A 15,807-nucleotide genomic window follows, 5' to 3' on the forward strand; every position below is an offset into this window, starting at 1 on the left:
TGTTATAATTTCAGCCTGCCATCTCCAGTGAGTGCAAGGGAGATTCTGAGGCCACGCGACAAGCAGGGTGTGCCAGAGCTAAAAAAGGTTCCAATTCTTGCCCATAAAACCCCAAATTTAAAAGATTTATAAAAAATATAAAACAATGACTTACTTACCTTTGCTTTAGAAGAGATAATTTTCATAAATATTTATGATTTTGCCAATGGGCTTACTATTGTTTATTTTATTCTTTGTAGTAGTAGAATGTACATGTGAATGATAGAAAGGGCACATGTGTGTAGGTCAGAGGACAACTATTTGAAACTGGTTCTCTCCTTTCCCCTAGTTATGTGTTCTGGGGATCAGACTCATGTTGTTAGGCCTGAATGGCAAATACTCTTTTACCCACTGAGCCATCTCACTGGCCCAGAATGTTTTGCCTAAATATGTCTAAGTATCACATGTGCTGGTATCCACAAAAGCTAGAAGAGGGCATTGGAGCTCCTAACATTAGAGTTACAGATGGTTGTGAGCTGCCATGTGGGTCTAGGAGTCAAACCTCTGTAGCATATGTAGCAGCATACTTCCCCCACAAGTTGGGAGGAGCTAAGGTGGGAGGAGTAATGGGAGGAAGAGGAGTAAGGAGAAGAGGAAGAGAAGAAGGAAGAGGAGGAGCTGAGAAGGCAGAGATGTAGGAGCCATGGATGACCATGCATATATCGAGAGCAGTCCTGAGTAACAACAACTTATATCTAGGTTAGTTAACTGGTTAACACTTCCAATTGTGTGGGCATCTTGATATTTGAGCATTACCAAATAATAAGCTATTAGATAATCTTTAACAATTAGAGTCTCATTTCTACTGGGTACTGTGTGGATAGTGGGACGGTCTGGGCTCAGCCCAGCCTTGTGGAGACAGTGTGGAAGATTGGCAGAGCCATCTCCCACATTGGTGTCTCGTGGGTGGCAGGGCCAGTGTCTCTGGCAGCCTGAACAGACAGCCTGAGCCAGCAGCATGAGCCAAGCAGTGGCGAAAATACGCTGCTGCTGCTGCTGCTGCTGCTCGTGACCTCAGGCCTAGCCTAGTTGGGAACATGGCGGCTCCGTAACTACAAGCCCGAACGGATGCTGCCATTTTTTAAATATTTCCCACAACAAACCTCAGCTTCTGGAAGAGCAGCCAGTGCTCTTAACCATCTCTTCAGGCACCATCAACTTACAAATTTTTAAAAGATTAAGTAGAAAAAGAAAAATCGAAGTCTATAATATACAATACTGACCGAAACTACTCGAACAGTGTTTAGACATGAATTGAATGTCAGGAAGAAGAGTGTCACCTGCAGGAATGGCAGATGTTGCACATCAGGGTCCCTGAACATTCAAGATCAAGTATCCCCTGGTGCACAACTCTGTAAGGAAGCTAGCTGGTACTTTAACTTCCCAGGTGTCCAGATCAACGCTGACAGGAAGGCTTTGAGTATTGAGCTTGCTGAGCATTACATGAACTCTGCCTTCCCTCTAGAGTTTGGGATTAGTTTCACATGGCTCACTAGGTACCACATGACTAACACTGGATAAAAACTCTCAAAAGGATTATGCAGAAAGCATGGTACCAGTTGTGTGTCCCACGTCCTTAGGGGAGGCGGGCCGCGGCACCACCTGCACATGGAGGTGCACCCCTGCCTGCATCTTCCTCCTTGGCATAGGCTGTAACAGAACTGAGCCTAGAGTTTCTTTGCATGTGTGAAGAAAAGGTATTCTCAGGGTCATGACGCCTCTCTGTATGAACATCTTCATGGTGAGAAAAGTCTAAATAGGCCACTCTGTGTCCACAAGCTGAGACCTGACCAGTGGGAGGAGACATGTACATTTAGTACGTAGTAGATAGGCTATTTTACTAGAAAAACAGAAGTAGACATACATTGGGCCCTTGGGACAAGAAGAGGCCACAGTTAAGTGAAAGGGACTGAGGGAACGTCAAGGAAAGAACTCAAATGCCCCATTCCTCACATGGCAAAACCCCATACACACCAAGAGGACAGAGGCTCACAGCTCCCATGGGGCCTGCGAGAATCAGAGAGACCTGATAACTTCCCTCGCCTGCTCAATGCAGCTGGGCCAGTGGTTCACTTGTGAGCATTCCTTTTTACTTCTTATTTTCTAGTCTGAGTCCCACTGTCCCATCTAAGCTCATGATGGCCTTGCCTGTGTGTACACTGCTCACTCAGGGTTTAGCACAGTTGCTTATGTTTCCTCGCCTGTGTCACTGTGAAGCACTCTTTACGGCCACGCTGCAAAGACTCTACTCCCATGGCTTTTATTCTTTCTCTTACTCTTTATCTCTCTCCCTCTCCCTACCCCTCTCTCCCTCTCTTAATTACATTTTTAGTTACTTGTGCTGGAGGACATAGGACAAGTGCAGTCAGAGGACAACTTGCAGGAGCCAATTCTCTCCCCTCTGTGGGTCCTGGGGATGGAAGTCAGGTTGTCAGGTGTGGTAGCAAGTACCTTTACCCCTGGCCCACTCTCTGTCACCTTCCAGAGCTCTAACAATCTCCACATCTGTGAAGCCTAATAATACCCCACACCGATGTTTTTTTCTTTTCAAAGTCTATCTAATACTTTATCTTATCCGTCCTATCTGTCTCTCACCACCAACCTTATTAACTAAGATCTGAGTACACCCCGTACTATCCTTGGTTGCTTATCCTCTAGCGTTATTGAAGTGAAAGGGGCCACCGTTGCTAATTAGCTAATACATATCCAGTGATAATAACTTAGCACAATTAACATCGTATTCAGAAAATAACAGTTTATACCAGGTACCCTGAGCTACTCAATGTAGAAACTGTTTCTGAACTACATGTTCAACAGTACCACATCCCAACTGAACACGGTACAGGAAAGAATACAGTTGACTTTTTTTAAAAAAAAAAGCAAGCAATAAAAGTACCAGATTCACCAGTCTCAACACATAATAAAACACACACACACACACACATACACACAAATTGGGGCTGGAGAGCAGGTTCAGCAGTTAAAAGCACTTCCTGCTCTTCCAGAGGATGAGAGTTCAACTCCTGGCACCTACATGGTGGCTCACAACAATCTAACTGCAGTTCTAGAGGATCCAACACCTTCTTCTGGCCAGTTCGGGCACTGTATGGACATGGTGCACAGACATACAAACAGGCAAAATATCCGTAACACATAAAATAAAAATAAACATTTTTTAAAAGAAATAAGACAAAAAAGCAAGACAACATAATTCCAAGAAAACTAACCAATCCTATAGCAAAGGCATCTATTCAGAGTTAAATGCAATCCCTGAAGAACTCAAAATAACAAAACCTATGGGTTACAAGCAGAGAAGAATCTCATTCCAAAGACATACAAGACATTTCCAAAGAATACAACAGAAAGTTTCCCAGAACTAAGAAAAAGAGACTTAAATACACACATAGGAAGCATTAAGAACAACAAAGACAGATCAGAGAAGAACCTCCTTTATTATGTTATAATTAAATATGAATATACAGGACAAAGGCTACTACTACTGGAAGCAGCAAGAAAGAAACCCCCTAACCCAGCCCTCTAGGGGCTACAGCAGTGTTAAGTGTGAAGCTCAGCAGCCCAGGGAACCTGGTGTAAACTCTGTATTATTCTCCGAGTATGATGTCAATTATTAGATCAACTACCAACTGCTGGATATCATCACTGTACAAAGGACAGCACATCATTCAACTGAGATGTTAACACATGAACAACTGATTCAAGAGGAAGAGAGATGGTCCAAATACTACTAGGTCAACTAAATAGTAAAACATACAACTTTCAATAATAATGCTTTAATAATTTAATAATGTATTAACTGTCTCAATTCCCAAATCAGAAGACAGACTAATAACAAACCACACCACAAAAAAAAAAAAAAAAATCAGACATGTTCCCTGATGATCAGATATAAAGTTCTCAACAAATTACTTGCAAACTAAATTCAAAAACACATCAGAAAGATCATTCACCACGATTAAGCTGGCTTTATTCTAGAAATGAAGGAATGGCTCAATATATAAAATCAATAAATGTTCTTTATATATTTGAATATAAAGTTTATTCATTGCAACAATGTGAGAGGTAGCCAAAAGCATGGCAGCTCAAGTCTGTAATCCAGCATTTGAGAGTCTGAGGCAGGAAGATCACCGTGTGAATTCAAGGCTAGCCTAAGATGCACAGTGAGTTCCAGGACAGTCCAAACTCCTGAGTGAATGCTTGTCTCAAAAAAAAAAAGGTCTGAGAACCCTTGGAAAATGAACAACTATAAATCAAATGATACTTAGAAAATGAAATGAGGCTGCAATTTCTGATTCATATTCTTTTTTTTAAGTCATCAAAATAATTTATAATAATTAAATGCCTCTTGAATATACATGATATCTTCTGAAACTAAAAGTAATATGCACTCAACCAGGTTTTAAAATCTATTTGGAACATTAAACATGATAGAAATGGAAAAAAAATCTCGGATGAAGTCCTCTAGGAAAGGAAATTGTGACAGGTTCCTGATTAGACAGAAACAGTTCCATCTCCAAGGGAGACTAGGCAGCATAACTGTGGCTTCATAGAATGAATTAGGTGGTGTTCCTTCTGTTTCTATTTTGTGGAACAGTTTGAAGAGAACTGGTATTAGGTCTTCTTTGAAGGTTTGATAGAATTCTTCACTAAACCCATCTGGTCCTGGACTTTTTTTGGTTGGGAGAATTTTAATGACTGCTTCTATTTCTTTAGGGGTTATGGGACTGTTTAGATAATTTATCTGATCCTGATTTAACTTTGGTACTTGGTCTCCGTCTAGAAAATTATCAATAAATGTTTTAATTTCCATATATGTATGTGGTACAGATATATGTAGCACATATACATACACTTACAATAAATAAATCTAAAAAATGATAATAAAGAATCCCAAAGAAACCCAGAATAGAAAGAACATAACTCAACATGATAAAGGCTGTATATAATCAATCTACAGTCAATGTTATTTTATATGGTTGAAACTCAGAAAAGCAGTTCCCCTAAAATTGGGAACAAGACAGAGTATTGTATTGTTACAATACTGGAAGTCTTAGCTCAAACAGTAAGACAAGCAAATAAAAGGGATATAAATAGGAAAAGAATAAGATCTCTTATATGTAGATGATAGGGTCCTATACACAAACCCTAAGACTTCACTAGAAAACTCTGAGATCTGATAAACCCTTTCACCACAGTGACAGGAAACAAAATTAACATACAAAATAAGTGCCCTTCCTATTTACAAGTGGCAAACAAACTGGAAGGGAAATAATTACATTCACAATAGACTCTATAAAATATATATATTATATATATAAATATATATATTTATTTATATTATATTTAAATATATGTTATATTTAAATATATATTTATATTATATATATATTGCCAGCTAGCACTTGGGAGGCAGAGGCAGGCAGATCTCTGAGTTTGAGGCCAGCCTCATCTACAGAGTGAGTTCCAGGATAGCCAAGGCTACATAGAGAAACCCTGTTTTGAACCCTCCCCCCACAGAAACACTTCCCCCCACCCCACTAACAACGGATGTCAAAGACCTCTATAATGAAAACTTTAAGACACTGAAAAAAAAATCTGAGGAAAATACTAGAAGATGGAAGGCCTCTCATGTTCATGGACTGGTGGGATTCATATTGTGAAAGTGGTCATCCTACCAAGAGCAAGCCACAGACTCAAGATTCAACACAATCCCCATCAAAATCCCAGTGTCAAAGTTCATAAAAATAGGAAAAAAATCTTAAAACTTATATGGGCCAGGTAGCGGTGGCACACACCTTTAATCCCAGCACTCGGGAGGCAGAGGCAGGTGGATTTCTGAGTTTGAGGCCAGCCTGATCTACAGAGTGAGTTCCAGGACAGCCAGTACTACACAGAGAAACCCTGTCTCGAAAAACAAAACAAAACAAAACCCAAAAAAACAAAAAACAAAAAAACAAAAACAAACAAACAAAAAAACAAACAAACCTTATATGGAAGTACCAAAGACCCTACACAGCAAAAGCAATCCTGAGCAAAAAAGAAGAGAAAGTACCCTATATCTGACTTCAAACCACACTCCAAAGCCATTCCTGGCCATGGTATGGCACCAAGACAACATGCAGACACCAGAGTAGAAGAGAAGAGCTGATATAAAACTACACAACGAAAGCCGCATAGTGTATTCCTTTTAAAAACATTTTTTTAAATTTGTGTAACTAGTAAATGTTCTGCCTGTGTGTGTGTGTGTGTGTGTGTGTGTGTGTTTACCACATGTGTGTCTGATATCCAAAGAGAGTATTGGATTCCTTGAAATCAGAGATACAGGTGGTTACAAGCCATCATATGGGTACTGGGAACTGAACTTGGGGTCTCTGCAAGAGTAGAAAGAGCTCTTAACTACTGACCCATCTCTCTAGTCTTTAACAGTAATAATAATAACAATAATAATAACAATAGATGTCTTATGGAAGCCCACTAATTTCTAACTTTACTAAAATATAAAAAAAGTTTAAAAGGAGTTTTAAAGGAATGGAGATGCCCTGCATGAGTGGACAATGTGCCTCCCCCAAATCATGCGTTATTAAACAAAAAAACCTCAGTGTCAGGCATGGAATACTTCCTTACAAGTCAAGGAGGCCAAAGGCTCCAAACATAGAGTACTACCATTGTCCTTGGCTGCCTACTCCTCCCTAGATGGTAAGACCCTACTGCTGAAGACGCAGCATATTATTCTGGTTGTAGTCCTCCCTGGACCAAAGCACACTGCTCACCAATACCCACACTCTAAGCACTCACTGTGCAGGTGTGGCCCTCCCTCCTGGCACTCATACTGAAAAGTCCCAACTGTGAAGAGCATGTCAAACCCTAACTTTGATCCTCACTTTCTAACTGCCTTCTGGATTCTTGAACTTGGAAAGGCTACTAAGATATTCCCCCCTCCCCTCTCGCTCTCAGTCTCATACTACAGTCCAAGCTAGCCTCAAACTCACAGGAATCCTCCTGCCTCGGTCTCTTAAATGCTGAGATTATAGGCATGAGCTACCACACCCAGCAGACAGACAGCTTCAAGGAAGTGACAACTGACACAGAAAAGATGAGCAGTTTTTCACCTGACCCAACTTTTAAATTAAGTTCTTGGTAACTCAGGTGCCCAAAGTGTCTCCAAGGCCCACCCTTCTAACTCCTGTTCCAGCCATGGACACTCACTAGTAGGACAGCAGGGTCTCTTGCCTTCTTTCTGAATCAAGTACACTGCCACTTAAAAATATCTAACCCGGGCTGGTGAGATGGCTCAGTGGTTAAGAGCACTGACTGCTCTTCTAGAGGTCATGAGTTCAAATCCCAGCAACCACATGGTGGCTCACAACCATCTGCAATGAGATCTGATGCCCTCATATGGGTGTCTGAAGACAGCTACAGTGTACTTACATAAAATAAATAAATTAAAAAAAAAATATCTAACCCACTCTGGGGACAGAGCGAGTGCTAGGTGGCAGGGTACTTGTCTACTATGAATGCATGAGGCTCTGGTTCCACTGCCAGAACCCAAAACAAAAACAGAAACAAATCGAATCCATATCCACAGTTTCCCCACAGGAATGTGGCCCACTGGACCAGGTCCTGCCCCTCCCATGGCCAATACACCATACCTACCATGAACAGAAGTATCTTCTTCCTCGGCTAAAAAGACCTATGTCTAGTGTTGTCCCAAATGAAACCATTAATTGATTTAATAATCCACCTTTCTGTCAAAATCCTGTTTTTCTACAGGGGTCCCCCACAACCTTACAAGAACTCTGTGTTCCTGCCTCAGGACACAAAACCCTCTACGTGGTAATTAGGAGAAAAAGACTCCACATATACTCAGTAACAGGACAGCTTAAAATAACAGGAAGAGAACATACCTCTGCACAAACAACAAAGGCTAACAGAATTTGTTTTTACTCTATGTATAACCACCATAAAATTTAACACTTGCCTCCAATATTGAATTCTTGTGAGGTTCATTCACTTTTCCAGCCAGACAGCAGTGGGAGATAGCATTGTGAATAATTGGTTTGTTTGATTTGCTACTGGGCTCCTTAAAGAGTTTAGGACCTAAGAAAACCAGATCAAAAATTGCACAATTATTAGCATAGGTCACAAGCACACACAAAATAGCAACACTTCTCTCAGAAGCAAAATACAAAAAGCTTAGATCATGGACAATTATGCATTTCTAAAAACAGACTATAAAGGCTTCTTCATATCTACTCAAAAGAATTAAAAAAAAAAAAAAGAAAAAAGACAGATTAAAGTAATCGTTGCTACTTTCTGACTTGAGTCTCTTTACTATATAAATTACAAACCCAGAAACCGGAAAGTGCCCAGGATGTATGATCCTGCTTTATCTCTGCTCTCAAAATAGCAGGCAGTTGGCATTATATTGCCCATGGGACAAATGTGAGGTCTGATCAGGGTCACTACTGTGTCCCTGCTGTGGACAGCCAGCAGTTAGATATAGCTCTGTCACTGAGTAAATGTTAACTAAAAACAAAACAAAAAACAACACTTCTAGGCCAAAATAAAGATTTATTTTAAAGAGTGTTATACGCAAGTGCCTCTGTGGGCAATATACCCTAAAGCCATTGTATGGCTATTACCTGTATACTCGGCCACAGAGGCCAAAGAGGAAGCTGCCGATGCAGTCTCCCAGTCTCGGTCTGTGCTCCGACTGGGGTTGCGGCTCAGGATAGGTAAGGCTTCCAGTGATTCAACTCTGCAGGCAGAAAAAGACAAGGTGCTCAAACTGCACTTCTCCTTACTTCTCCATGACCACCCATACCATCAGGGCAAGAAGCATGCCCACTGCTACAACAGGGCCTTCCTGGGAAGGTGGAGGACTTGATGAGCCTTTATTGGCCACTGTCAGAGAGTGTCACCATGAGTGCACGGAGTGACTGTTGCTGGCTCAGGTTTAGATGACTACAGAAGACTAACAGTCACCAAGCAAGGGATGAGTCCTAGGGAAGGAGGGGCTGAAGTGGGGCTAATCTAAACATCTATGCCTCAGATACTCTCTGATCCCTGGCAGGACTGGGCTGTACATGCAGGGATGCTGGATCATGAACATAAATACCAAAGCCGAAGTCTGAGAAAACTATGTAGAAGGTAGTCTGATGCTCTCTAGGCAGGCTGACAGGGATGGAGTAGAATCTAGCTAGACAACTAACTCCCAAACAAAACTAAAAAAAAAAAGCACCATTCAAGGCTCCCTAGGAGTCCTCCCAAGTCCAGGAGACAAAAACTCACTAGACATCAAGGAGGAATGAAGGCTCCTCTCCACAGAGAGCACTCACATGATGCTTGTACATGACACCATCAAATGAAGCCCCAGCTACAAGAAGTCAACACCATGTAGAAGCTCCCAGCTAAAGCTACAGTAAAAATTCATTGATGCCAAGACAGGTACCCACAGCACCTGTAAGACTACTTTGTAACCCAAAGAGGGGCTTTTAACAGCTGGTAGAAAATGAAAAATACCACTTTAAATGATCCAATAGCCCAAAAGCATTGGTTCCTGTCTGACCCATAGTCCAAGGCTGTGCCAGACGACAGTTTGACAAGTACTATGTAATGAGATACACACTGAGGTATGGGGGTAACGGGGCTAAGTGTCACCCACTTACTCCTAGGCAACAAGAAGTGCACACACGTGACAGGGAGGTCAAGGGGAAAGAACGAAGGAGGGAAAGACATTGAGCCCTGGTAGGGGTAAGCTGGGTTTCCTCCTAAACATTGTGGAACTGGTCTCTCCTTCAGCTTTGATCTGGAAGCTTCTCCTTGTCCATACAAGTGCACTAAGATACCTCATAGTTTCTTGGCCTCCTTACCGGTGAGAAGGTGTGCCCCCCGAATGAACACTCTCAGGCTCTGTTGTTGCTGCAGATGCCAACGATAGGCTGGAGCCAGAGTGAGTTTGGCTCAAGTTATCTGCTGTAGGAACAAGAAGTGGACCAACTGTGAACAAGTTTACAGGCCCACCCTGCTGTCCTAACTCACTGTTACAGAGCCCCCGTGTAAATCCCAACTCTCTGCCCAAACCCTGCAAGTCCCTGGCCATCTCGGAGCATCGCATTTGGTCTCAATCCCTTAAGCCTGTTTAAAGGGATGCTCCCCATCCCAGCCCGCCTCTCACAGTGAGACAGAGACGCTCAGCACTAAGCAGCAAGCACAGCACAGGGTGAGGAGCTTACGGGTGGAAGAGCACTTGGTGCCAGAGTCACTACAAGACTCTTCCCGGTGAACTGACTTTGGCCGAGGCTTTTTAGGCTTTGATTTAGGTTTGCCAAGTCCTTGCTCCTCCAGGGCCTGCTGCTGCTTCCTCCGCAAGTACTCCTGTTTAATGAGCTCTCGCCTTGCCTTCTCCTCCTCCTTCCGGAGTCGATCCTCTTCAGCCTTACGCCTAGGAGCCAAATGGATTCATGAGGGTGGGTCAGAGGTTCTCTTCCTAAGGACAAATATACCAGATCCACCCACTGCAACCCTAAGATCTGTGGTGCTCTCTGTAGATTCTTGGAACTATGGGAGTTTAAGGGATAGGCTGGGACTGAATCATCTAGTAAACTCTCCGGACCACAAACAATGTATTTCCTATGCTGCATGCTGGTAGCCTCATCACTAAAATGGGGAGTGAACACACAGGGACCGAGGGCATAGGGCTGATGTGAAAGTAACAGAAGCACTTGGCATGAGAGCCGCACAGATGTGTACTGTCATGGCTAGCGAATGCCAACGTCCAACAGCAGGAATGAGGAGGGAGTGAAGAGCTGTGAGATGCTGGTCCCTGTGACGTAGCAGCCTGGCTGTCTACCATCTACATCTCAGCTGCCAACTGGACACAGACAAATGGAGGCTGCTGAGGAAGATGTTACCGGGCTTCATCTCGCTTGAGCTCCACTTCTGCCTCCAGCTGCTGCTTGCGTGCACGAGCCTCTTCAGCCTTGCGCTGCTGTTTCAGAAGGAAAGCTGCTCGCTTCTTAGCAAGCTCATCTTCTGCTTTCTGTTCATCCTACAAAGCCCATTACTTTATGGTCAGTGGCAGTACAAGGAACTCCTTAAACTACCCAACCTAGGCTTACCCTGATCAAGTAAGGACTTTAACATACACTTAGAAAATCTGACTTCAATGGGAGGGAGAGTAAGATAGAGCCTACGTAGCCCTGGATATCCTAGAACTCTATGCAGGCCAAGCTGGCCTCAGATTCAGATATGTCTGCCTCTGCTTCCCAAAGGCATGCACTACCATGTCCAGCTCTGATTCTTTTTAATTAATAAGCTTATCGTATATACATACACTGTGACACAAATGGAAAAAAAAAAGTCCATGCCATCAAAATAGCCTGTTAGATGACCTTCGCATGCCCCGCACCAGATTCAGTTTCCCTACAAAGCCACACATTTCTCCCCATCTCAGCTAACACCAGTGCGACTGCAACCATACCATACAAAGTATGACTGGGAATGAGGAGGTGGCTCAGCAGAGAAAATATCTGCTGGGTAAGCATAAGGACCAGCGTTCAGATCCCCAGAACCCACAAAAAGCCAGGTAGGAAAGACAGACTTGTGTGATCCCAGTACATGAAAAGTAGAGAGTCTGTGGACCAAACTTGCTTGCTAGGCTAACTGAAATGTTAAACTCCAGGTTCTACAGGACACCCTGCCTCGTATTCAAGGTGGTCTATGGCCACATCACTCTGAACCCATCCACTCTTGTCTAATACAAAAAGTGGAGAGCAATAAGGTAAAGCACCCAATGTCAGCCTCAGGCTTATTATACATACACACACACACACACACACACACACACACACACACACACACACAAACATGCACATATACATACACACACATATACATACACATATACACACACGCACATATACATACACATATACATACACACACACATACACACACACACGTCAATAAAGCATGCATCTTATAAGGCTGAGACTGTACCATGTGGTCAGGAGAAAACAGACATGATCAAGAAGAGGAGAAACCCTGGAGGCCATACTTATCATCTCTGAGAAAGAAGTGCAGGGCAGAGAAACAAAGACCTTTCAAAGCTTCTCTGCTGCCAGGTTTCCATATCAGGGGTTGGCAAGCTGAAGCACACAGGCCATATCTGGCTTGGATGTCTTTGTACAGCATTTGAGTTCTGAGCATTTTTTACATTTTTCAATGACAAAAAAGTCATCCAAAAATAAAGTATTTCATGACTCATGAAAATTATCAGGTTCTAGAATGTGCTGCCTGTGACTACATCTGGTTGGGTACATCCTCAGAATGTATAGCCCACGAAATCAAACATGTTTCTTCTCTGGCTTTTTATGAAACCTACTTAGAACAGAAGTTCATGAGATACCCTCACAACTAAGGCAATGTGACTACACTTCAACACACTTCCAACTTACCTTGAAGAAGAAACCAACCCCAGGCTTCTGGTCACTATCTCCACCAAGCTCTACCGAGCTCTCATGACCAATCACCTCTCCATCCTCATCAGGGGCCTTCAGGTCAGAGAGGTCCACCTCAATGAGGCTGGCCTTGCTCCTCAGCGGCTCCTCCATCAGAGTGTGTTCTTTGCCTGTGACAGCAGAGGCACTCAGCCCTGCCTCTTTTACACTTGTATCCAGACCCTCTTTAAAGTTCATCTGCTCTGAGATAATGTTTGCATCTTTGCAAGAGGACAGAACAAGTGTCCGATGGTTACTCTCATCATGGAGTCTATAACTGTCAAAGAGACACTTCTCAGGGAGTTCCCCACCAGGGTCGGAGGGTGACCGTGGATGGGTACTTGGGGGTAAAGACCTTGAATGTGGGAGTGCCTCCACACTGGGTGTTGGAGTTTTGCTCCGAGAACAACCCTGCTGCCTGTCTTTTGGAACCTTCAGTTCAGCTGGCCTTCCTGAGCGGGAATTCCGGCCCTGGCCAAGCCGTGGGGGTTTGCGGTGGCCAGGCACACCAGTTGGAGAGAGTGGCTCAACAAAGTGGACTGGGGCCTTTACTTTTTGGTCCTGGCAGTTATTCTTAGTGCCTGGTGTTGGCACTGTGGGGGACTTCATGAGAAGCTGCTCTTGCTGCTGGGAGATCTTCAGTATAGCCTGCTGCAGTGTACTGATGGTCTCATTAAGTTTCTCAATGGACAAGTCACACTCAGTCACATCTACCTCACCAACACTGTCCTCCAGGAGAGCAGCAGCAATGACTCTGTGCTTCTCTCCATCATGCAGAGTAGCTGGGTCCCTGGGTTTATGTAGATGGACAAATGCCACATCCTGAGAGTCACTGAGATCTCTCTGTTCTTCTTTGACAAGGAACTCTTCAGTTTTACAAGTGCCATCATCCAAGTCCTCCCCATTGTGCTGTGTGAATTCCTTCATGAAGTGTTCGGGTCTCAGTGGCTGTGGGGCCCCATCAGCCTTCCCTTTCTTTACCACGTGCAGAAAGGCTGCCTTGCCCAGCTTGAGACGCTGCCGTGCAGAGAGTGCCTCCATCTTTTTCTTCTGGGCTTCAATGGCTCTGCGCTTTTCCTCCAGCTGCATGTGCAGCTGCACCAGCTCAGAAGCCAGCAAGCTGGCAGGGTCCTTACTGTGCCTGCCTGGGCTCTGCTCTCTCTTCTGGCGCCATGTTGTCAGAGGGGCTGGGCAGCTTTCCGATGCATCTGGGGTGGTCTTCTGGGAGCTGCTGGTGCTGGACTTGGTCTCACAGCTGTTGAGCCGCTGGAGCTTCCTTTCAGCAAAACTGGTCATCTTCACACTTCCGCTTGCCATGGACATGCTGCTGAGCTGAGAAGTCGTGCTCAGACAAGGGCTTGAGCGGCCACTGGCATCATCTTTGTCTTCGTGTTCCTTCACTTTCATATCCTCTTGTAATTTGGCTGACTCTTCCTCACCAGCATATCTGGGGATAACCACAGGATGGTCCTCACCAATAAAATCCTGCTCGGTATCCTCTACATCCGCCACATCAGAGTCTGAGTCCTGCCTCAGGATGGTCCAGGGTTCTGAGTCATGGGAGCTGGGACTCTGTGAACCAACATACCACCTCCCCTCATCTTCCTCAGCCCTGCCTACATGAAGAAAGAAACCATCAGCAGCCTGCCCCTGAGGTAATGGATCAAATCTACCCAGGGTCAGAGGCTGTCCTTCCCCTGTAACTTCTGCTGACTGTGGTCCTACCTCTGCAGGATCAATACTCGCAGTAAATTCTGAACAAGGAATTGGGGTAAAAGTTCTGTTAAGGTCACGACTGCCATGGCTACCAGTTGCTTTCTTCCGTACCATAGGCTGGGAGCCCTCACTAGGCCTCTTGGCCATGATGGTCCTTGATCTCCCTTCTCCACGCTCATCTTCCTTAGTGATAATCTGCTTCTCTTTGGCTGGCCGGAGGACTGCTGGCATCAGGGGCTCTAAGTAAAAACTGTCAGGCTTACTCTCCAGAGTGTCTGCCTGTCTCTGGGGAGACCTGACAGTTGCCACCAGGCCTGGGGCCTGAGGTGAGATCCTGGGAATCTCTGGGGAACGAGGAGACACATCTGTCCTGATGATGGCTACAAGTTCCTCCTCCTCATCCTCAATGTTGACATTGCTCAGGAGGCTTTTCCCATTGGTCTTTCCAGCTGAAGAATGGGGTTGGTTCTGTGGGGTCAGGTGGATAACATTAGATGCCAAGCTATCCTTGCTGATAGAGCGGGCTAAGCTGACACTGTCACCAGAACTGGGGTCCACATCACAACTTGCAGCATGATGGAGAGCAAACGGTGTTGGCTGTGACACGGGCCTGAAATAAGAGGAGAAACCAACTCACTGTTGAGCAGCCTGAAGGAGAAGAGCTCAAGGTATGCAGAGTGCCAGTCTTATATGAAGAAGCTTTATATAAAGGTTCTAGGACAAAACAGCAGCAGAGGCAACATCTGGTGAATGACTCACAAGCGCTTTGCCTCAGCACTCCTTCACACACCCTTTAAAGTGACCAAGGCCCCGCCCAGGAGCCTTGATTATCTATCTATATTTAGCACACTACAAATGAAAGCTCAGATATTTTCTTAAACCCTTGAGTAAAATCACCACAAGAAACATGAAAAGCAAACGTACCCATAGCACAGGTGGCACTATTGCTTTTACAGACCTCTGACACCTGCTAGATCCTCACGTGTCCCTCTATTGCTGCGACACCACAGAGCATACAGCCACTATGCAAGTACATGCTGGCATTTCTGTGCTATCACTAGCTGCCAGCTCCCTGAAGCAGCTTGGTGAATCTTAAAAGAGTCCCTGAAACATATCTGAAGAACTTATGCTTAGTCTAATGAGCACCTCAATAGAAACAATTCAGTTACTCACCTGGTTTTTTTATCTGGCCATGCTACTGCTGCACCTCGTGGCTGACCATCAACCCGAGTTAAGGAATTCGATCTGTGTCGCTGATCTGTAGTTTGGAAGAAACAAGCACATTCAGCGTTTAGTAACCAACACTGTACCACTTGCAGTTCTTTCAGTGCAATAGCCATTTCTCTGGGTAATAATAATCCTAACTCAGCCCACTACTACACCACTCAGGGAAGTGGATGCTCAAAACAGTGTAATTTCCAGCAGCTTCGATGAGTGCAGTGCTACAGCACAGTGATCAGTAGAGCAGTGCTCAGCACAGTGATCAGTACAGCAGTGCTCAGCACAGTGATCAGTACAGCAGTGCTCAGCACAG

General features: G+C 44.3%; 1 protein-coding gene across 1 annotated transcript in view; it reads right to left on the reverse strand.

The window, feature by feature from the left end:
* Positions 1-15,807, reverse strand: part of Camsap1 (calmodulin regulated spectrin associated protein 1) — a 60,878-nt gene that overhangs the window by 4,078 nt on the left and 40,993 nt on the right. Inside the window, exons 9-15 of the mRNA XM_028772836.1 lie at positions 15,447-15,531; positions 12,516-14,883; positions 10,971-11,107; positions 10,293-10,501; positions 9,930-10,029; positions 8,700-8,815; positions 8,036-8,154 (exon numbers count right to left, since the gene is read on the reverse strand). Of these exons, the coding sequence (XP_028628669.1) occupies positions 8,036-8,154; positions 8,700-8,815; positions 9,930-10,029; positions 10,293-10,501; positions 10,971-11,107; positions 12,516-14,883; positions 15,447-15,531 (3,134 nt within the window). The remainder of the gene's footprint in view (positions 1-8,035; positions 8,155-8,699; positions 8,816-9,929; positions 10,030-10,292; positions 10,502-10,970; positions 11,108-12,515; positions 14,884-15,446; positions 15,532-15,807) is intronic.

Source organism: Grammomys surdaster, unplaced genomic scaffold, assembly GCF_004785775.1.
Source record: "Grammomys surdaster isolate TR1022 unplaced genomic scaffold, NIH_TR_1.0 219, whole genome shotgun sequence".
Taxonomy (NCBI): Eukaryota; Metazoa; Chordata; class Mammalia; order Rodentia; family Muridae; genus Grammomys; species Grammomys surdaster.